Source organism: Dipodomys merriami, unplaced genomic scaffold (assembly GCF_024711535.1).
Source record: "Dipodomys merriami isolate MVZ:Mamm:240054 unplaced genomic scaffold, mDipMer1.0.p SCAF_14, whole genome shotgun sequence".
NCBI lineage: Eukaryota > Metazoa > Chordata > Mammalia > Rodentia > Heteromyidae > Dipodomys > Dipodomys merriami.
This window is the reverse complement of record NW_027202715.1, coordinates 27,262,605-27,286,844: the sequence shown is the minus strand read 5'-3', so window position 1 is coordinate 27,286,844 and position 24,240 is coordinate 27,262,605. Positions and strand designations below refer to the sequence as shown.

Below are 24,240 nucleotides of genomic sequence, written 5' to 3'. Positions count from 1 at the left end.
TATTATTCCTTTAAACTTTTGAAAAATTCAGACAATTTTTTTCAAATGACTTAACATGTTTGAGTAGGTTGAATTATCCTATCCTATTGCTTTTTCCTTACTATGTATTTTTTTAAAAAGATAACATGTCTGTGGGCAGTACTTTTCCTTTTATCTCTTACCATCTGGACTATATTTCTCTAGGAGCAAGTCTCCTGGATCAAGTATTTGAAAATTAGTTATTTTTTGTATAGACTAAATTTGTTTCCAAAATGATTATAGGATCTTCTACTTCTGTCATTGTGAAAGTACCTCATTGTTGTATTTATGGTATTACTTAACTTCAGGTTTATTGTAATAATGTGAATTATACTGTAGATTCCCCCCACACCTGAGATATACTCTTAAAATTCTCTAGGAAAATAGGCCACTTAAAAAAAGGATGTGTTTCAAGTAGCATTTCTTTTTTTTATTGTAAAAATAGTATACAGAGGGGTTATCGTTACATGAGTAAGGCAATGAGTACATTTCCTATTGAGCGTTGTTACCTTCTCCTTTGTTTATCCCCTACCCATCCCTTCTCTCCCCACCTCCCTAACACCCCCTTCCCCCAAGTTGTAAAGTTCATTTTCAACATAGTGCCTTGTACATCTCATTGTTACAATGGGTAAACCTGTTCTGACACATTGAAGGTCAAGAATTTATCTTCAAGTAATTCTGAAATTAATCTAACCTGATTGTTAGGCAGCTTAAAAGGAAGAAAGGTTTATTTGGCCTCATGATTTTAGTTCATAGTCTTGTGGCACTATTATTTCGGACCTTCGACAAGGGAATCATCATGGCTTAAACATGTGGCAAAGCAGGTGTGCTCAACTCATGGTGGCAAAGATACAGGAGAGGGGAAAACAATGGAGGGCTCAAGTTCCCAATATACTTTGTAAGGGCATGCTCCCTAGTGACCCAGCTGACTTTACCAGTTTCTGTTTCTTAAAAGATCCCACCTTCAATGGAACTGTCAACTGGGGACTGAGACTTTAGCTTATGGCCTCTTAGGGGACATTCATTATCCAACTCACAGTGTAGGTTTAGCAAAGTCAAAGATAACTTTGGAGAGTTCTCTGACTGTGTTTCAGATAGGTGCCTCAGAAACAACATAATAGACCATTGCTACTTCCAGAAAAATAAAATTTCACTACGCTATTAGGGAGACTTAAATGTTTTTGAGTCTGGTGAACAATGTAGGCTTAAGACTTGTGAGTTCCCTAAAATTAAGAAGGAAATGTTTCAACTTTCACAAGTAAATAGACAGAAAAAAATTGCATTTATAAGATTATTTCTTTGTTGCTTTGTATGTCCCTCCCCCACAATATAACCCCTGCTTTCACTGTATTTGATGTCGGTATAATTTGTGGAGGGGAAGGGGAAAAACAAGTCGTTTAAATAAGGATACAGGTGGACCTGTAGCAACAATGAGAAGTACAAGTTGTCATGTCGAAAACGAACTTTACAACTTTGGTGGGGGGGGGGGCTGAGAAGGGATGGGAAGGGGAAACAAAGGAGGAGGCTACAATGCTTGATAAGAAATGTACTCAATATCTTGCTCATGTAATTGTAACCCCTCTGTACAGTATTTTCACAATAAAAAATAAATAAAAATTTAAAAACTGCAGCTGATAGAAACCGTTCAAAGATGAATATGCATGAATCTATGCAGTATATCAGATTAATTTTATTTGATATAGAATTTTGCTCCTGGAACTGAAATTCCAGTTCTGGAAATAAGAATAAATGTTTGCACCATAAATATACGTGCACGCTTTTTTTTTTTTTTTTTAGAGAAATGGAGGTAACAATATCTGTTACAACTTTTATCCTAGGCCAAAGATTGTAAACTTAAAAATCACTCCTCAAGCATTGTTTCAGATGAAAACCACATTAAAGAGTAGTTTTTTGCCTACTGATGAACAGCAAATTCATGTTAACACACCAAGCACATTGAATGGGCTAGATTATAATCAGATGTTAGATTTAGATCAAGTTTAGCAAAAACAAATGATTCTTTCCTGAGATGAAAATTGATGGTGTGGCTTTTAATACCCATCTTTTTTTTTTTAACTAAACATCTTGAGAGGAAGGAATCTATATAATTTTATAACAGTAAGATTGTGATTTACCAGCACTAAACTGCTATGTTCTAGAAATAAGAGTTCCCGTAAGTGTTTTCCTAGGACTTGTGAGTGGGAATGCCTTGATTTAGAGTAACTTACTGGGCTGTAGGAAGCCACATTTTTCAGAAGGCTGAAGCTAGACTTTTTAGGATGGTGTGCTTGATCACTTTTGAAGCACTGCCACTGGGGCCTTTGCAGTCATTTCAACACCTGTAGGTCATCAACTTGATCTTCCTAAGTGAAGAAAAAAGTCCTCCAGTCCCCCTGGACATCTCTTTGCATTTAATACCTCTTCTAATGACTCACAGTATGAGGTTCCACAGGAAGCAGTTCTAGTATTAAAACATGACTATTGGTTACCATCCTTTAGTTAGTTCCACAAAGCAGCTCCTCTAGGTTGTAACAAACAATGCTAAATACTCAGAGCACTGGCATGAATCAGTGCTTAGAATAACGTATATTGTCAGGTTTAAACCCCTTCCCTGTCTCATCTCTGTTCCTCTGTAGTACTGTAGTGAAGGTAAAATAGGCAGTTGATGATAGTGGGCAACTGTTTAGCGTTAAAATAAGCTGATGACAGAGTTTAGAAATAGAAAAGCAGCAAGGTCATCATTTGATTCAGTGGTGTCACAAAGCTTGATACTTTGCATGAAAATTACTTGGTATGTTTGTAAAATGCAGATTCCTGGGCTTCTACAAATACTAAGATTCTTCAGGATCAGTGAGAGGGGCTGAAGCCTCTGATTTTTCTTAGCTCCTCTACTTTAGTATGCCATAAAGTTGCTATGCTTACTAAGCAGCAAAGTCTCATTTTTAGCAAGTTAAGAGTATTTAATGATAAAAAATGAATATATGATATAGTTTAACTTAGGAGTAACTTAAAGAGATAGAAAAGGCACGCAGAGTAATTATTCATTTGGTAGACACATTTGTGGACACAAAGTCTATGGATTGTATGCTGGCAGAGGTGGAATTCTCTTTGCAGTTGACAACTGATCTCCCATAATAATTCTTACTAGGAATGGGAGCCAAAAGTTATAAAGGAAACAATGGAAAAGTTGACACTTTGGTACTCATTCAATAATTACTTAAGTAATTTTAGTTCTTAATTTGTAAATAATTTAGTGCTTAGGAAGTAACCACTTAGAAGCAATAAAATGTATCACCATTATTAGGTAGGCCTGTGCCAAAATATTTATCTATTTTTTTTTGAATTTGTGAGGATCATCTGCTCATTGTCTTTCCATATGTTTGACCCTTTTCTACTTTAGCTTTCTGGTTGGCTTCTGCATTGTCAGGAAAATTTCAAAGCAACAAAGTGTCTCTAGTTTGTCACCCCCCTTGGGATCTACTTAATGTCACTGTCATTGCCTGATATTCCTGGACCAGGCCTCCTGGGGAGAGGCAAATAGGGGGACTCCTGATACATGCTGTTTTGAGGGGTGCAGTGCTGAGCTGACATCTTCTCTTAGTTGTTATTTCATAGTCCGTTGGATATTTAGAGCACTTGCACTGTAACTGTAGTTACATCTTTATATAGCATGACTGAGCATTGTTTCACCTTATATTCAGAGGATATAGTTGGAATAGTATACAGTTTAGTCTGAGATGCCATAGCAGAGTATCATAGATTGTAAACAACAGAAATTTATTCCTTACAATTAAAGAGTTGGGGAAGTCATTTTACACAATAGGATTTCAAAATATAACTTTTTTGTGGAAACATTTAGGCTTAAACACAATCTTAGGTTCAATTATTACACTTACCTTTTTAATTCTTGATTGTATTAGTACTGAGCTAAAATAGGATAGAATATTAAAAGCAACCATTTCTTTAAAATACAGTAAACCTTCCTTCTTCCTTAGTTGGTTGCATCTGCTTTTGAACATGCACAGTCAGAAATAATACCATCAAAAGAAATATCAAAGGGGGAACCCTGTGAGAGAATGAGGGAGGGGGTGACACTGTTCAAAAAGAAATGTACTCATTACCTGATTTACGTGACTTACGTAACCCCTCTGTATATCATCTTTACAATAAAAAAATGTCAAAAACACTTTAAATTTCCATGCACACATTACTAAGGTCATCTGAGGAAGTGTTTACTGATGCTCAGTTAATCCCTCGTTGTTGTCAGTTGTGTTTAAATTGTGTGTAATCTACTGTTGCTCATAACTTGATGAAAATACACTCCCTCACATCAGATGGTGCTTCAAAAGCAAGGTAAAAGTTAAGGTGCCTAAGAAACATAAAGTGGACATTTTAGATTTGTTGAAAGGAGTTATATTGTGTAGTGGATGTTGGGAAATTGGATGGTGATATGGAAAAAAATCAATCAAGCATCTACATCCCAGTATTGAACTCTGTGTATCCTGAGCATGTGTGGTTTTTTCTTAACAGTGGCATCCTTGGAACCATATATCCATGGATACCAAGGGTCTGCTGCAGTCTAAGAAACTCATAAAGAAATCACTCTGCCCTTTCTCACGCATCATGCTCTGCTTCTTAGATGCAACCATTTGTAATTGTACTCTGCCTTCTTGTATTATTCCTCCATTTTCTACATAGTCTATATTTATTATTTTCTCCTACTTATTACCTTTAGACATTTTTGATTATACTCCTTTATAAAAGAAAATGTATATTTTTTGCCTTTTCTCCTCAAGTTTTGTTAAATATTTGGTATTTATATAATCTATCCTGTTATTGTTTCTTGAAATATGAAACAAGAGATATATGTTTCATTTCCTTTTTCATTAGGATTGTTTTTTCTGGGCTTGGAAATTGCCTTATTGATTTTTGGGGGATTTAATATTTTATGTGCCTATCACAGATTCTTTCTGTACTCTCCAATCTTCTCAGTACAGTTTCCCAAATAGAGTGTATTAGGAAACTATTTTTCTTCTAAATCTTGCCTGACAACAGCAAAAGTCTGTTATCTTTCTCCATCCTTAACCAGTTGTCTTCTGGGCTGGCTGCAAAGCTATCATCTTCACACTTTCTTGCATCCTGGGAACCTCCCCTATTCCCTTTATTTTTATTTTTAATATATTTTATTTTTATTGTAGAGGAGATATACAGATGGGTTACAGAGTTTACAGTTACATGGGTCAGGTAATGAATACAATTATTTTTGAACCATGTATCCCCTTCCCTCTCTGGGAGTTTTTCCCTCCTGTTGCCATCCACAAGATGTATAGTTTCTTTTCTACATACTGTCTAGAGATTACCAGTTGTATTTGTTCACTCTTTGTTCAACCTTTTCTGTGCCCCCTTGCCCTCCCAAAGACAAGTAAATTAACAAGACCAAAGGAAAACAACAAAAACAGCAACCAAAAAAATCTTTTGCTTCCTTTTCTTGGAATTCCTTTTGTAAGATATTATTTGACATGATTACATGCACATAGCTACTGAGCTTTTGTGAGCTGCTCCCATACATAGCCTCCTTTGGGCTTCACTGTGTGAATCCTAAAGACCTGTATAGTTTATCATGTACCCGTGTAATTTTTTTAATCATTCATTGTGTTTACTTGTAGATTTTTTTTTTTTTTGGTTGTGGGCTTGAACTCTGGGCCTGGGCGCTGTCCCTCAGCTCTTCAGCTCGAAGCTAGCACTCTACCACTTGAGCCACAGCACCACTTTCAGTTTTCTGGTGGTTTATCGGAGATAAGAGTCTCACGGACTTTCTTGCCCAGGCTGGCTTTGAACTGTGATCCTTAGATCTCAGCCTCCTGAGTAGCTAGGATTACAGACGTGAGCCACCAGCTCCTGGCTTACTTGTAGATTTATAGACACATTCTAGAACCACAAATGAGAGAAACCATGCAACCTGTTTTTCTTTGGATCTGGCTAACTTCACTTAAGTCTTACCATTTCCTTACAAATGGTCCAATATCATTCTGATGTATGAATAGAATTCCATGTATATCACATTTTCTTGATCCATTTGTCCACTGAGGGACATCTGGGCTGATTCCATGTCATGGCTATAGTAAACAATGCTACAATGAACATGGTTTTGCTGGTGCTTTAGTGTAGCCTGGTTTGTGATCAGTTGAATAAAGACGGACTTGCAGGGTCATAGAGAAGTTCCATGTGTAGTCCTTTGAGGAACCTCCATACTGCCCTTACAGAGTGTTTGAACAAGTTTACATTCCCATCAGTGGTGTAACAGAGTTCCCATTTGGCCACATCTCCACCAGCATTTGTTGTTAGTTTTCTTGATAATGGCCGTTCTAACTGGGATGAGATAGAATCTCAATGTTGTTTTAATTTGCATTTCTTTTGTGCACAGAGAAGTTGAACATTTCTTCTTTATTGTGTTTCTGAGTGTTTGAGTGTTTATTTATTGAGGATTTAATTTTTTTTCTTTTTAAAATTTTCTTTTTTTAAAAATATTTTTTATTGTAAAGATACTGTGCAGAGGGGTTATAGTTACATGGGCAAGGTAATGAGTCCATTTCCTATTGAGCATTGTTACCCCCTCCTTTGTTTTTCCCCTACTATCCCTTTCCTCCCTACCTCCTCAACTCCTCCTCCCTCAAAGTTGTCAAGTTCGTTTTCAGTATAGTGTCTTGTACATCTCGTTGTTACAATGGGTGATCCTATATCCATAACCCCTATTTTCACTGTATTTGATTCCAGTGCTTTGCATCTTGTATATACATTTTTCTAATTTGGGGAGGGAAAGGGACATAACAAAATGAGGAGCTCCAAGTATATTTTTTGAGCTCCAAGTATATTTTAGGTATGAGGCCCTTTTCTGATGTATAGCTGGTAAAAATTGTCTTTCATTCTGTGGGTTTTCTATATAGCTTACTAGCTATGTCCCTTGTTGTGCAGAAAGCTCTTCAGTTAGATGCAATCCCATTTATCCAGTCTTTCTTTGATTTGTTGTGATCTTAGGAAGTTTCTACCTGTGCCTAGGAGACTTAGTATCTCCCCTACCCCTTCCTGTAATGTTTCCACAGTATCTGGCCTTAAATTGAGATCTTTGATCCATTTAGAATTGGTTCTTGTGCAGGGTGATATATGAGGATCTAGCTTCAGTTTTCTGCACAATTGGGTAGCCAATTTTGCTAACATCATTTGTTGAAGAGGCTATCTTTCTTCCAAACTGTGTTTTTGGCTCCCTTATTGAATATTAGGTGGCTACATATTTGTAGGCTTATTTCTTCCATTCTGCTCCATTGTTCCTCAGGACTATTCTTGAGCCAGCACAAACCTGTTTTTATTACTGTGACTTGGTAATAGAGTTTGATATTGATGTTCTTCTTGCACTGTTCTTCCCGCTAAGAATTTGCTATTTGGGATATTTTATTATCCCATATGAATTTTAGGATTGCTTTCTCTATTTCTTTGAAGATTTTGATGGGTCTTGCATTGAGTTTGTAAGCTGCTCTGGGCAGTACTACCATTTTTCGATGTTATTTCTTCCTATCTAGGAGCATGGGAAATTTTTCTATTTCTTCAACTTCTTTTTTCAGATTTAAAAAATTTTTATGATAAAAGTCCTTACATCTTTGCTTATGTTAATTCTAGTTATTTTTGTTGTTGTTGTTGAGGTAATTACAAATGGAGTTGCTTTTATGATTTCAGTCTCAATCTTTTCATTGTTGGCATACAGAAAAGCTACTGATTTTTGTGGGTTGATTTTATACCCTGCTACTTTGCCAAAGGTACAGATCAACTCAAGTTAGCTTGGGCGAGGAATTCATCCCCCAAACCAGATGGGGACCCATCAAAGAAAAAGAACTATAGATGCATCTCATTGATAAACATTGATGCAAAACTTCTCAATAGAATTCTGGCCAATTGGGTCTGGGAAGGTGGCACAGTGGTAGAGGCTTGCCTTGCATGCATGAGGCCCTGGGTTCAATTCTTCATCACCACATAGGCAAAAAGAAAAAAGCCGGAAGTGGCACTGTGGCTCAAGTGGTAGAGCGCTAGCCTTGAGCTGAAGAGCTGAGGGACAGCACCCAGGCCCAGAGTTCAGGTCCCACGACCGGACCAAAAAAAAAAAAAAACCAACCCCCCCCAAAAAAACCCAAACAAACCAATTCTGGCCAATTGAATTCAACAGCTAACGAAAAGAAATCATATACTATGATAAAATGGGATTCATTCCAAGGATGCAAAACTGGCTCAATATATGCAAGTCAATTAATGTAATTCAATACATCAGCAGAAGCAAGGACAAGAACCACATGATAATCTTAATAGATGCAGAAAAAGCATTTGACAAGATTCATTACCCCTTTATGATAAAAGTTCTGGAGAAGCTAGGAATCTGTGGAACATTCCTCAATATAAAAAGGCTATCTATGACAAAACTACATCCAGCTTTAAGCTTAATGGTGAAAAGCTAAAACCATTTCCTCTAAAATCAGGAACCAGACAAGGATGTCCTCTCTCTCCATTCCTCTTGATCATAGTCATGGACTTCCTAGCAAGAGTCATTAGGCAAGAGAAGAACATAAAGGGATCCAAATAGGTAAAGATGAAATGTAAAGGTATTCCATCATCTTTCTTGTCTTCCAGTTTCTTATATGAAGGCAATCTCTGGGCTTATTTAATCATTTTAGCTTACAAATTCTACTTATATAAAATAGGAGGGAAGTGATTTTTATTTTATTTTTTTCACAATTTTGCATGCTTGGAAATCTTACCATATCATTCTGTACACTTGAGAGTTTAGTAAAAGTAAAAAGATTTTGGTTGCAAGTAATTTTCCCTTAGAATTTAAGGCTTTGTGCCTTCGTCATATAGCTTCGTCTGGCTCTGAGAGTTCTGATGCCATTCTAATTGCCAATGACCGTTTTTGTCTCTCTGTAAGGTTTTAAGATATTTTTTATTCCAGATGTTGCAAAATTTCAAAAGGCCTTGATTTGAATATGTTTTCATTCAGCTAGAAATATAATTAGCTTTACTAATATGGCCACATAGTATCTTTTACTTCTGGAAACTTTCTAGTCTATTTCTTTGTTTTTTTCTAAAAAAAAGCTGGTCTACATTTCATCTATTTTCATTTCATCTCACTAGAAATTCATTCAGCTAGTTTTACACTTTTGCATTGATCTTTTTTTTTTTACTGTTTTTTAAATTTTATTTTATTGTAAAGATACTGTACAGAGGGGTTGTCAAACATTGTTGCCACCACCTTTGTTTTATTCTTACTATCCCTCCCCCTGCCTCCTCCTCCCACCCTTCCCCCTGAAGTTGTAAAGATCATTTCCAACATAATGTCTTCTGAGTCTCATTGTTGCAGTGGGTCATCCTGTGTCCTTGTTATTCCCCTTCCCCTCCCCAAATAAGATAAATGTATATACAAGATGCAGGGCACCAAAATCAAATACAGTGACAACAGGGGAAGAAACATAGAGGGAAAAATATACAAAAGAAACGAAAAAAATCACATAGCACATTAAAAACAACAACAAAAACTTCTTGTACCCATACCTTGGGGTTCATTTCATTTAGCATTATCTTGTGTTATCCTATGTAATAGATTTTGAGATATTCTGCTTATCTAATAAGATTATCCTAGACATATACTAGTTATTGCAAATTAGGGAAACCATGGACCTGTATTTCTTTGGGTCTGGCTTAACATCACTTAGTATGATTTTTTTCCAAGTCTTTCTATTTCCTAACAAATGGGGCAGTATCATCCATTCTGATTGAAGCATAGAATTTCATTATATGCACACACACACACACACACACACACACACACACACACACACACACACACACACACACACACACACACACACACACACACACACACACACACACACACACCACATTTTCTTGATCCATTCATCTATTGAGAGGTTGGTTCCATATCTTAGCTATGGTGAATAATTGCATTGATCTTTAAAAGATATATATTTAAAATTTTATGTATGTCTTCTTTTCCTTGAAGAATTTTCTTTAAAAATCTACTTCTTGGATAGAATTTTATTTTGTTATATTAAATTTTTTATATTAAAATTTTGAAGAGCATACATTACAGTTCTTCTTTTCTGATAATAGTAAGTTAAAACTTCTTTTAAAAACTTATTGTATTGTAAAGATGCTGTACAGAGAGGTCTGGAGGGGATGTGGCCAAAAGGGAACAGTATTGCACTGTTGGTGGGAGTGAAAACTTATTCAACCACTGTATGGAGCAGTATGGAGGTTCTTTCCCTAGAACCCAGCAAACCCACTTCTGGGCATTTACCCAAATGATCACAAACAAGACCATACTAAAGCTACCAGCACAACTATGTTTATTGCAGCATTATACACTATAGCTAACATATAGAACCAACCCATATGCCCCTCAGTAGATGAATGAACACACACACACACACACACACACACACACACACACACACACACACACACACACACACACACAGAGTAATTCTATACCTCATCAGAAAGAATGACACTGCCCCATTTGTTAGAGAATGGAAAGACTTGGAAAAAATCATATTAAGTGAAGTAAGAAAACTGTTGCATCCTCCCTTCCTCCCCAAATTTCTACCATGTCTTTATCTTTCTCCCTGGACTCCTTTCCTCCTCCTTTTCCTCTTCTTCTTCTCTTCCTCTTTCCATTTTCTTTGCTCCTCCCTGTTGTTTTGTTTTGCTATTTCATATTTGAGAGATAGAGTGAGTGAGTGAGAGAGAGAGAGAGAAAGAAAGAGAGAGAGAAAGAGAGAGAGTGTGTGTGAGAGAGAAAGAAAGAGAGAGAGAAAGAAAGAGAGAGAGAGAGTGTGTGAGTGTACCACCCCATTTCCTTTGGTGTAGCTTGCCAATTTGTGGTCTTCACTAGCAAAGAAATGGCCTTGTATAGTGATATATTTCAAGACAAGTAACTGCTGGATATCCATTGTTGGCAGTGTTAGTCCCCACAGCTAAGGCTTATAGTAGATAGGGGTCTGAATGTCTGCATGATACATTAGTACTGGACGGCCCAGAGCCAATTTTAGTTCTAAGTTGTAATTGTGCTTGCATTGACTGTGCTTCATTCTTGAGTTAGTTTAAACCACTGGCAGGGTGTGAGGAAGCAGCGTAGATTTGTGCTTTGAAGCAGTACCTTCTACACCAATAGTTGCTAGTTGACATAGAAGTCTTTTTGAACATGCTCTGGCCTGTAGATACCATATATCTGCATTACCAACTCCTCTTCTTCTTCTGCCATATCATGATGACAACAATCACAACCAAACCCCACAGATTTCCACATAATCCTCTGAGCACTGGTTCTGTGGTGAAACATCAGTGATGATTTATATTTACTTGCTCATCTCAGACAACTTGTACATCGTGGCTTCTTCTAGGGACATAGGCTAACTCTGGTGCGCTGAAGCATTTGAAAAAGGAAGTCAGAGTTTGAAGGCAGGCACACATAGTACTCCCAGCATTCTCTAAGCCCAGTATTCTCTTTCACTACACCCTTCTGTCTTTTTGTTTTGTTTTGTTTTGTTTTTATTGTGAGAATATCATACAGAGGAGTTACAATTACATGGGCAAAATAACGAGTACATTTCTTATCAAGCATTATTGCCTTCTCGTTGTTTCCCCTTCCCACATTAAACAATGAACGCAAACACTTCCCAGCATGTTATTTTCCTTGAGTTTCTGCAGTGTATTATCAATGAGCATCTTCAAGTGTTGTTTTTTTTATCACTTGACTGTTTTTTTTGAGGTCAAGGTTGAGGTCTCCCATTTATTAAATGCTTGTAGGATATTTACTTGTGCACATCACAGGCGAAAACAGTTTTAGGGAGGCTGACAATTACAAACCTAGAGTTCAACCCAGTTTTTTTTTTTTATTTTTGGCCAATTCAGGGGCTTGAACTCAGGGCCTAGGCACTGTCCCCGAGCTTCTTTTTGTTAGCACTCTACCAGTTGAGCCATAGGCCACTTCTGGCTTTTTCTGTTTGTGTGGTACTGAGGAATCGAACCCAGGGCTTCATGCATGCTAGGGCAAGCAAGCATCAAGCCACATTCCCAGTCCTGAACCCAGTTTCCTGACTTCAGTGTGCCTCAGGTGCTTCATAAGTTTTGTATAAACAAACTAGGATAATAAGAGTGTGTCCATGTAAAGGTGAATAGGACTATTCATAGGAAAGTGAGCATGTCTTTTACTTTGCCTGCCCCAACCCCCCATTTTGTGGCAGACTGCCTTTCTGCATATAACCTGAACTTCAAACATGCCTGGAACACATTTGTTTCAGATTTAAAACAAGTTGGCTTGTGCCACTGCCATGTTATTACAAACACACAAGAAATATAAACTTCATTCCATTAAATAGCCATCCACATAAACTCTTAAATAGTTTCATGGCTTTCAGTTGAGCCAAAGCTGGATATTAAGGAAATGACTATTAATGTTACATATTTTATTCAAATCTTTCTAATTCTTTAACCTTCCCACCACCCCCAAAAGTACCAATAAGTCTTTTTCTTCCTCTCAAAATGTCCTCAGGATGTTAAGACAGATTACAGCTTTGATTTCAAGTTGCTGATTCCTACTATTTGGAAGTGTTCTTTGTTTTCAAGTTTCTCATAGCCCGTGGCGATGCTCTCTACTTGAATCTTTTCAGATCTCCATGGAAAACAGCAGAGTAAGTTATTCCCTATGGCTGCACTGTACAATGGAAATATAATGTGAGCCATCTATGTGATTTTAAGTTTTATTGTTGCATTAAGGGATGAGTGGAAATGAAACAGGTTGAGATTAGTTTTAATAGTGTATCTTCATTTAACCTTGTTTAGGAAAGTAGATCATTTCAACAGACAGTAAAAAAATCAATAAGATTTCTACTTTTTCTCCATTAAGTCTTAAAAATACAGGTGTGTGTGTGTGTGTGTGTGTGTGTGTGTGTATCATAATGGCATTTCTGAACTTTCAGACAAGCTGCATTTCAAGTACTCACTAACCACATGTGCTATGGTATTAGATGGCATAGGTTTATAGGAAGGTTTGTGTAATTTTACTGTGGTGTATTAGGTATTCATAATTCTGTCAAACAATTACAGGCTATGAATATCACTTAACTTTTGATAAAGCTAGACTAGTATTGAAAATTTAAAAATAAACTGGTATTTTATAAATATTCAGAGTACTAAATGATGCTTAAGGATTTCTTATGTAGGAAATAGAGTCTGGAAGGAAGCTTTTATGCATGTCCAAAGTTGCTGTCAATTAAATAACTCTGAAATTCCATTGTTAAATGTTTTAGCATCATTAGTCCATAGGGAAATCCTCATTGTCAGGCTAGCAAATAAGTCTGAATGAACTCTTAATGCAGAAGGAGTTCAAGTTAAAAGTTGCTTGCAGCAGTGACTAATGTAATGTTCTCAGATTTTTGTGAATGTCTGCTTTCCTACATTTGACAGTAACAGACACATTCTGAAACTAAAAGCTGATAGATTAGAGAGAATTCTGGTCCTTGATCATTTGCTGCTGTGCCCTGAGTGTGGCAGGGATATCGCTATCTTAGATAGAGTCCAGCATGGAACATTGACAGGGCTTTACTGCTTCGAGAGTGTTGACATGTGAAGAAAATCCACCGCAGTCTGTGTTTTGGGAAGTATCTGCAAAACCCTGTTCTTATAACAAATCAGAGTTCCTCCCCCAATCCCTGTGATTTTTTTCTTTTTCTTTCTTTTTAAAAAAATTTGTTAAGCTATTTAGTGGGAATTATAATTTTAAAAACAGCTTCAGGAATAATTTTAGATTATAGTGTAGTTTGGTAGATGACCCATGTTTATGGCTTAAGTCACAGTGGGTAATCTATCTCTTTCAGATTCTTAGCCATGTGATAAGTTTATTAGAATGTGATACATTTATAAGGTACTGTCTGCTCCATGTCTCTAGTGATCCTGACCTTCAGTGACAGTGACCTTCTTTTAAGAAATGTTTTAAACTGGAAATACATGCATACAGCATGAACTTTTATCTTTTTGGTTCATATGTCTTGTTTCTATCTTCTTTCAAGTTTGGTTGCAAACCACAGAGCTTCTCCAAATTTTGGGTTTGTTTGCTATTTTCACCTATGAGATTTCTTATTACAGGTATAAGTTGTTGAACTTTCTTCACTGAGAGCTATACAGCATCAGTGTTGCAAGCTAGAGGTTCTAGGTTAGTCAGGCTTTTGCCTATACCTGGAGTGCTGTCATTGACTGTCTAGTACCAACTCTAGTAGGTAGCTTACATTCATTGTGGCTTTTGTATGTTTGCCAGCTTGCCTTACACATGTGGGCTGAAAATGATGCTGTGATAAGCTAGTGTTGGTAATGACTTCACTCCTTCTTTAATAGGAAAGAGGATTTGAAAATGATTTTGTCTGTTTTCCTAATTAGAAAGCAAATGATAACAAACAAAGTTATACTAAAGCTACCAGCACAACTATGTTTGTCACAGCATTATTCACCATAGCTAAGATATGGAACTAACCCAGATGCCCCTCAGTAGATGAATGAATCAAGAAAATGTGGTGTGTGTGTGTGTGTGTGTGTGTGTGTGTGTGTGTGTGTGTGTGTGTGTGTGTGTGTGTGTGTGTGTGTGTGTAATTCTGTGTTTCCATCAGAAAGAATTACATAGCCCCATTTGTTAGAAAATGGAAAGACTTGGAAAATAATATTAAGTGAAGTAAGCCAGACCCAAAGAAATATAGGTCCCATGATTTCCCTCATTTGCAATAATTAGTATACATCTAGGATAATTTTATCAAATGAGCAGAAAAGCTCAAAAGCTATGTACATATGACCATATAAGATGATGCTAAATGAAAGGAACCCCAAGATAGGGACACAGAGGTCTTTCTTTGTTGTGGTGGTTTTTAATGCACTTAGTGATTTTTTTTTTGTTTGCTTTGTATGTTCTTCCCCTTATGGTATATCCCCTGTTGTCACTGTACTTGACTTTGGTACCCTGCATCTTTTATATACATTTATCTAATTTTGGGAGGGGAAAGGGTATAACAAAATGCTGAAACAAGGACACAGGATGACCCATTGCAACAATGATACCCACAAGACAGCATATTGGAGATGAACTTTACTACTTCAGAGGGGGAGGAATAAGGGAGTTTGGGGAGGGAAGGGATAGTGGAAGAAAAACAAAGGAGAGGATAATATTGTTCGACAAGAAATGTACTCATTACCTTACTCAAGTGACTATAACCTCTCTGTATAGCATCTTTATAATAAAATAAAAAATTTAAAAATGCAACCTCCTTAAAGTATGTTTATGTTTGCATTTGTACATGCATATATATGCTTCATTTTTTTTTTTTTTTACAGAAGTAACATTGTGTACCTTCTATTTTATACTAAAAAACTCAATTCACTATTGCTCCTTTTTTTGTTTTGTTTTGTTTTGGCTTTAACTTAGGGTTTTTAACTTGGGTCCTCACACTGGCCAGGCAGGGGTTCTACCTCTTGAGTTTGGCCCCCAATCCTTCACTTTCAGTTTTTTTTTTCTGATAGGGTCTCATGGTTTTGCCTAGGGCTGGCCTTGGCCTGTGAATCTCTTATGCATGTGTCCCATGTGGCTGACTTTCAGACTATAAGCCACACCATCTGTGACTTAAGACGAGATCTTGCTAACTTTTTGCTAGGCTAGCTTCAAGGCAGATTCTACTGATCTCTTCCTCCTGCGTAGTCATCATTGCCTATTGAGCCAGGGAAGTCTAACTGTAAAAATAAAACAAAAGTCAAGTAGAAAACTATCCTTAATTCAGCTAATGTTAGCATATAAGTTGTCTTTTTTTTTTTTGTCTGTTAAAAAAAACTTTTCTCAGTAGACCCACATAATTTTTTTCAGGCAGTGGGTTTGATTTATTTACAGTGAGCTCTTGGACTTAGAGAAATCTACAAGTGTAGTGTGTGTAGTGATAAGCATTGTTCAGATGGCTCTTGCCACTGCTGGAATTTAAAACTAAATGCAAACTTAATGAGAAGTGGAAGAAACTTTAAGGAATAGTTCTCAGAGCTTTGCACTCCAGTCCAAAGTGCAGGATGTAATTCACCAACATCAATATTTCTCTAGAAGTATAGAACTGCATCTTGTACAACATTTCCTGATTCTCCTTTTAGTAGAACTGGCCGAGTTTTCAGGGAAGTTTTCTGGAAACAGTTACTATACATACATGTAGCTAAGAAATAGCAGCATATGGATTACATTGATAAAAATAAATAAATGTTTTACATTTTGGGTAATGTATTTTATGGGAGAATTAGGCTACCTGAATAGTTGCAGTTATCTGTTAGGTGGATTAAAGATCCAGCAGCTCTCTTAGTTGCAAATATGCTGTCACTGTGTCTAAAACAGAGTGATGTTCAGAATCTATGGACTTGATGTTATTTCTCAGGTACTGTTTATAATTTGAACTTTTTTCTTGCTCAAATTCTATATGAAAGAAAATGTGGTGTTTTTTTTTTGGGTCAGGGGTGTGTGTGTGTGTGTGTGTGTGTGTGTGTGTGTGTGTGTGTGTGTGTGTGTGTGTGTGTGTGTGTGTGTGTGTGTGTGTGTGTGTGTGTGTGTGTGTGTGTGTGTGTGTGTGTGTGTTTTATACTGGAGATTAAATTTAGCATCTTTAGCTTGTTAGGCAGTTGCTCAACCCCTCCTGCCCTGTTCCTAGATGCATCAAGGTAATTTTTAAAGATACTGTATGCTATGTTTTAAATATGAAGTATTTCATCTTTATGTTTTAGATTCACATAGCATCAAATATTACAACTGAAAAGCATCTCACAATGAAAAATACATTTAACCAGAAGTTTCCATGTGCCTTAGAATTTAAAAGGAAACTTCTCCCCCTGACTTTTAATTCAGAGCCGAATAGTCTTTTTTTTCCCGCCTGGGGGAGCTGAGGTTGACTGTAATGTTTTACACCTGTTTCAACTTTTGCCGTTTTTATTGGCAGTAAGATTGGCCATCCTATATTTCTTGTGAAGCAAAAATATGAAATAAAATATGGCAAGGCACTGGAGAAGTTATAATAAACATAAAAATGAATTGTTCAGTTTAAAGCATGAAATGCCTTACCTACAGATTTGGATAGCTATGTTTCAGTACAATTGGAAAAGTAATTTATTCTTGCAGCTCTCTCTCAGGAAAATAAAGGCAATTACTTTCAGTGGCAGGAATAACCCATAGCTTTTTACATTCAAGTGAATATACTCTGGGACACTGGCAGTCATATTGAAAGAGACAGTAAAAAAAACAAACAAACCTGCTACATCATTGTGTGTGTTCACGTGATTGTGGAATAATGAAGATCTTGAGTCTTAGCATACAGATTAGCAAGACTCAATAGAACCATTTTGCCACAAAATCCAATCAGATTTCAGTGGCTGAGAGATGCCATGATATATGCAGTTTGACTTATTTTATTTTATTTATTTTTTTAATTTAATTTTATTTTATTTGTGAACATACTGTACAGTGGGGTTATGTGTTTCTAACGCATTTATAAGTTTGACTTATTTTAAAGCAAGCATTTTGCCGTCTAAACATAATGAAAAAGAAGTGATTTGGGTCAAGATATTACCAGGCCTCATATTTCTTCCCTCCACTGGTCTCCCTAGAAGAACTCTTATTCTTATGATAGTTGTTCAACTTTATTGTTGGTTTACAGTAAAATGACTACCCTTTTTAGTGCTTTGTGGAGAACAAGAATAGCTAACTTAAATATATAAGCAGTTTAATTTGGATATTGTTGCAATCTGTTGTAGAGTTGACAGTAAAATAGAATTTTAATATTGGCTTTATCTCCCTAGCTGGGATGCTTTGAATTTGATTCAGGTTAGGGCTTTAAGTTGAATGAAGGAAGGAACTTGTCTAGTGCTATTCATTGCTCAGAGACCAAGTATTTGTGGACTAAAACAGTGGAACACATGCTCTACTTTCTTTACCAGATTTTTAAATTAACAGTTAAAATATCTTAAGTTTATGTTGATCTCAAAGCCACCATAATCCCCATTTGGAAGAATTTATATTTTCACACTGAGGAATTTACAGTGCATTTGAGAATTAGAATAAGAATCTCACATTTGGGTGCAGAAAGATCCCTATTTAAGGAAAGAGAAGTCTCTTGGCTTCTCTTGTTGCTTTCCTTGACTGGCTTCTATTTGGCTTGACAGCTATGCCTCTTGGAGTCAGACTCTTTCAAGATACCGGGCAACTGGGGAAGAAGAAGGGATATTTTCTTGGAATTGCAATGACTGGGCCTAAACAGTCATAGCTGACATCAGAGTCAGTAATCAAACCACGAACTGAGGAACCAGGGGATTGAGGATCTTGGAAAATAGACATAGCAGTACTTAAAAAAATACATTAAGCTCAGATCTGGAGTTTCTTGTACAGTAGTTCCCCCTATACTGATTTGAGTTTATTACGGTTTGAGTTCAACTACAGAAATTGTCCCTTTCATATACATCCTGAAATTGAAAGGCTCATTCTCTGGGGTCTTGTTAGAGATTTGATGGATAGGGAGTTAAGGAGCGTCTTGAAGTTGCGACATTATGAATTCGTTGTGAGCCAGATACTTATTCTGAAGGAAGTTTCTGCAGTAGAATGTAACTGTGTCATGAAACTTTAACTGTCAAATTGAGTTCCTGTGAGGAAAAGGAGATATCATCCATTTTATATACAGTAGACCATGGAAGGCATTTATAGGGTACCATTTATATTTAAAATTAATATTCAAATATAGTAACCTTTTAAATAATCTTACATGAAGTTTGCTGTTGGCTAATTTCTGTGTTACTTTGTTTTTCTCTATGCATATATGGATGAAATAGATTAAAATGTAAACTGTGCCAACTAAAATCCAAGTAGATTATGTAGTTACTATAGTATGAAACTGAACCACCTCAGAAGTAGGTCATGTTGGATGAGCCTCCTCCTGACAAGACAGCCTTGTGCCTGGGATCTGTTATGCCTAAGAAGTTCATGGAGCTCTGTTGTCAATTACTTTGACCATTGCATCTATTCATAGGTTCCTTCATTATGAAAGAGTAACTTTCATCATAGTGTGGAGTCTTTAATCTAGGGATGTGCAATACTGATGGGAATCAGTATTTTATTTTCAACTTGGCAGCCCCTGATGAAGCACATGGAACTTTGGGACTTCAGGGATGGCATCATGTTTACCTTTGTATTCTTTGACCTGAGGGTCAAGGGTTTTATTGGATGCATAAATTAAAAAAGAAAGAATTTTAACGCTATGCATTTTTGCTTACAGCTGCAGCTGAAGGAAAAGGCAGGAGCGGGGAAGACTTTTTCCAAAAGGTAGGTTGCTCTTTACTCTTGTCTTGGAGATAGATAGGTCGAGGTTGACTTCCTTGCCTCAGCAGCAACACTAGATGTCCCTGAGTGCCCCCTTTCCACAGAAAGAAGGGTAGGTTTCAGTCACTTAGCTGGAAATAGTGTGAGCAAAGGGGAGGAATGTGGTATGGGACTTGACCTTTCCAACTAGGCTCCTTCTGGACAAGCCTAATGAAGGGTTTGTTTGAAAGTGAGAAGGCAGTTTTACTGTAAGGTGTATTTTTTCCCCCACTGAAACCCATACAGGGTTGTCCTGATTATGTGCCTTTACCACTCTTGATCTCTCCTCCTTTTCCAACGTGTTTGACCTGGGAGGTGGAAAGGATCCATTACAGCTTTTCTTATTTCCTGTAAGCATGACTATGGCAGGGTAGCATAATCCTTGAAAGGTGTCTCTTGAGACATGTTTACTCATGCTTGGTCACTGTGCCCATTCTGTCCCTGCTGCCCCCTGAAAGTTCTGACCTTCTGTAAGGCTAGTTGGGCCAGTCATACGTAGCCAGGGGAACTAGCAGCTGGAACTGATTGAAAAAGCTTACGAGAAATGATGAAGGGTACTTGGACTCTAGACCTGTTTCCTAAAATTCACGTTTTATACAAAGAAAGAAGCCCTTCCTTTTGAAAAGACCGACTTGTGCTCTTCCAGTCACAGAAGATATCAGGAGAGGCTGGGGCTGCAGAGGGATAAGCAGCCCTTGTCTATGAGGTTAGCAAGGGCTCTTGATGTTTTCAGAAAGACAGAAGTTAAGCACATAAAGAACTGAAAGGACATTCTAGGCAAATAAACAGGATGTTTGAAGGCTCTGATGTGGATGAATTCATATGGCAGTGTACTTCAGACATTTGGCGGGTCTGTGACAGGTGAGGAGTTCATTCATTGTCCTATGTGAGATATGCCATCTTGCGTGATAAAGAGCCTTCCTTCTATAGGGAACTCTTTCCTAAAGGAATTTAAACTTTACAAATTTTAGCAATGCTGTGCTGACAGGATAGAATGTGCCAGTTTTCTATAATTATTTTACGTGCATGTGGTTGAATTTCAGATACTATGGTTGAGCCTTCAGTATGGCATTAATGGACATTGGTTAGTATCCAACTTCTACCCAATGCTTGGTGTTTAATTGGATCAGGCTTGCCAACAAAAGACAAGGCAAGAGAAGACAAATAGTAGAATCCCAGATTTGCATCTGGTTGGCTGCGATGGTATAAATAGATGCTCTCTGTAGAACAGTTTCAAAACTTCATTGCTCTTTAACTCTTAGATAAATGTAAAAAGCAGACTCCCTTGCTTTGTGCATTTCAGACAATCTAAAAGCTGAACCCGAACCTGATATATATTGTAATAAAGCAGTTTCATTCTTAGAAGATTTGCTAATATTTATCACCCTTTGTGGAGCCATATATACATTCCAGTGGTTTAAATGAAAACACATGTTGGAATCTAGAAACACATGTGCATCCCACAAACCCTGAGTTGGAACTGCAGATTTCATCCCTGGTTCCAGGTTAGTGAGGTCTCTGTAAATGAGAGTAATTTTTATCTCTTCATTTTCTTCTTTGGTGCAATAGAAAGTGTCCTCTTGATAAATAGGGGTCAGTATAGCATTTGCATATTCATCCTGGAACAAAAACTTAATAAAGTTCCAGCAGAGTAATATTCAGTGTTTTCACTGGACTGATGTAGATACTGTGGTTCATCTACCATAGAATGAAGTAATGGAGAAGAGTGGAATTGTCCTCTTGGAATTTTCCTCTCGTCACATGTCTTCCCCTTTCACATAGTGGAAACATGTAAGGGAATATTGCACATTCACATTTTGAGAAACATTTGAGAAAAAAAAATCTCATCATGACTGGTGCTTATCAGCATCTTTGAAGAAATGTTTTCTCCTAGAGTAATGCATGTATGAAGAACCTGTGTGCTTATTCGTATTGGAATTTTTTTTTGTTCCGATTCTTGGATGAATATGTCAAACAAAAATTAGAACTTGTTTGTAGGATTGGGGATTGGCTCAAGAGGCCCTGGTTTCAATCCCTACTACCTCAGTCTGTATGTGTGTGTGGGGGGTGGGCAGGGGGCACACTTCCATGTAGTTGAGTTCCAAGTTCATATGCATTTTTTTTTTTTTTTGGTCCGGTCGTGGGCCCTGAACTCTGGGCCTGGGCACTGTCCCTCAGCTCTTCAGCTCAAGGCTAGCACTCTACCACTTGAGTCACAGCGCCACTTCTGGCTTTTTTCTTTTTGCTTATATGGTGCTGAGGAATCGAACCCAGGGCCTCATGCATGCAAGGCAAGCGCTCTACCACTGAGCCACCTTCCCAGCCCCTTCATATGCATTTTTATTTTTATAAATGTTTTCCAAATCTGAAAGGATCCTTCCTTCTCTAAGATGGTGGTTAAGATTATGGATATAGCTTTATCATGTAAGGCATTTATATGCTACTTTGTGTTTTGTGCACATACACATATGTAAAAGTTGAATCAATATGATTATGCTATTTATATTATGCTAAATTCAATTTAAGTAGCTCTCATTAAACTTTTAAAATTAGAAAACAAAAAATTTAAATATTCAGGATAAGAATTGGTAGATGTCCACAGAGTTTAAATTTGAATTTAACAGTGTAAACTTGACCAATTTACTGTTTTACCTTTTTAAGCTGTGGTAGTAATTGGTTTTCTTTCTTTACAATGAGCTTCTTTTATAGTCAGTTAGCTTTTCCCAGATATCTATCATTCTTCCTATGCACTGTTTTGCTGCAAATATTTGAAATACTTTATTGTTTGACTCTATCTGAGGGCAAAAGGCTAAGTAAGCTCTTATAGCAGAGAAACCCAACAATAGAGTGGCTCAAAGAATAGTCTTTTATTTAACTGGCTTATGACATTCTGGAGAAAATATTCCAGCTTAGTGGTAGCTCTGTACCTTGCTTTCTGCTAGAGAGATCCAGGTTTCTTTCATGTTATGTTCAGGCTGTTTCTTAAGGCATGGGCCTTATCTCTATGGTAGAAGCTGTTTATCACCAAATATGAGCTGGTAAGAAAGAGGATGAGAGTATTGAGGAGGGCTACTGGGATCAGACCTAGTGAGAGCTATGTCGGTCACTCTCACATTTTGTTAGAGAAAACTTAGGTAAGTAATCTGAATGCAGTAAGGAGAGGGAGGGAAGGAGATGCCATAAACATTTAGAGAGGGGCTGGGAAGGTGGCTCAGTGGTAGAGCGCTTGCCTTGCATGCCTGAAACCCTGGGTTCGATTCCTCAGCACCACATAAGCAAAAAGAAAAAAGCTGGAAGTGGCGCTGTGGCTCAAGTGGTAGAGCGCTAGCCTTGAGCTGAAGAGCTGAGGGACAGCGTCCAGGCCCAGAGTTCAGGCCCCATGACCAGGCCCCCCAAAAAAAAAATTAAGAGAAAAAAAAAAAGCAAACCACTTTCCACCAAAAGCCACTGTCTTCTAGGAAGGAAATGTTGAAGTGATTGTCTTTATGTGGCATACTTTGAAATTTTTTATATTAGTGTATTAGGTTAATCACATCACAAACTGGGTAGCTAAACCACAAGCAACTTATTGTCCTACAGTTGTGGAGTCTAGGAATTCAAGGTGCCAACAAAGTCGGGTTCCTTGTAAGGACTGTTAGAAACTATTCCATGCCTTCCTTCTTGATTATATACAAATGATGTTTGCTGTTTTGATGGTCTTTGGCTTATAGAATCATCAACCAGATCTCTGCCTTCATCTTCATATGACATTTTGCCCGTCTGTGTATGTGTCCAAATTCTCCCTTTTTATACAGATACCAGCCACATGGCATTGGGGGCCATTCTACTCTGGTCTAGTCTTACTACATTTACAATGAACCTATGTCAAAATGCAGGAACATTTTTTGATCCTGTTGATCAGCACTTCAACATAAAATTTTAGAGGAATAGTCCAAATCCTCCTATTTGATTTTGTGTGTGTGTGTGTGTGTGTGTGTGTGTGTGTGTGTGTGTGTGTGTGTGTGTGTGTGTGTGTGTGTGTGTTACAGCTACAAAGTCCTTCAGTGATTGTATATTTCATACTTGGCTCTATGCTTCAAAAAAGGTGGCATGAATGCAGTTTTTTATCAGTATGCTCCTCCGTTCTCTGTCCACTTCTAATGGTAACGCTACATAATTGAAACACATGGAAATGATCTTCCGGATTCTTTTGTTTTTTTGGGCAGTTGTTCATGGCTTACTCACTGTCTGTCCTGTTTCCTTTTAATCACTTTTTTTCTTTCCTCTTGTGAAAATGATTATGTTCAGATCTTGGAGGGGAAAATGTGTTACAGTACATAAGGTGGGGATGGGTACAGTGATTTTATTACAAGTGTGACTCACCAAAGCAAAATTCTTTAAGATTTTGTTGTCCCCATGGCTGAAGAAGACAAAATCCAGTCAACATTGTCCAGGTTTTTCTTCTGCATTGGACTGTTTTCAGCATTTCCCCCCAAAGTACACATCATATATTTTAACAAAAGGATATTTTATATTTTTAAACATAAACTAGATGTTTCTTTGGAAAACTGACCTAAATACTTTGTTACAAGGCTAACAGTAAATTTGTTTGTTGGCTTATGTGATATATTTCTATCACCCTTAAAATCTAGACAAATAGATTACCGTATAGGTTTTGAAACTGGAAAGTAGCAAATGTTGCCTGCTGGGGAAAGTTTCTATAAGGGAAGTTGGGCTGCCCCTGTGTCTTGAAATAAGTACATAAGGTGGTCTTAGATGGG

General features: G+C 37.3%; 1 protein-coding gene across 3 annotated transcripts in view; it reads left to right on the top strand.

The window, feature by feature from the left end:
- Bicc1 (BicC family RNA binding protein 1) overlaps positions 1-24,240 on the top strand; it is a 244,488-nt gene that overhangs the window by 63,365 nt on the left and 156,883 nt on the right. For all 3 annotated transcript variants that reach the window (XM_070021069.1, XM_070021067.1, XM_070021070.1), the window contains exon 2: positions 19,398-19,444. In XM_070021069.1, coding sequence (XP_069877170.1) covers positions 19,398-19,444 — 47 coding nt within the window. The remainder of the gene's footprint in view (positions 1-19,397; positions 19,445-24,240) is intronic.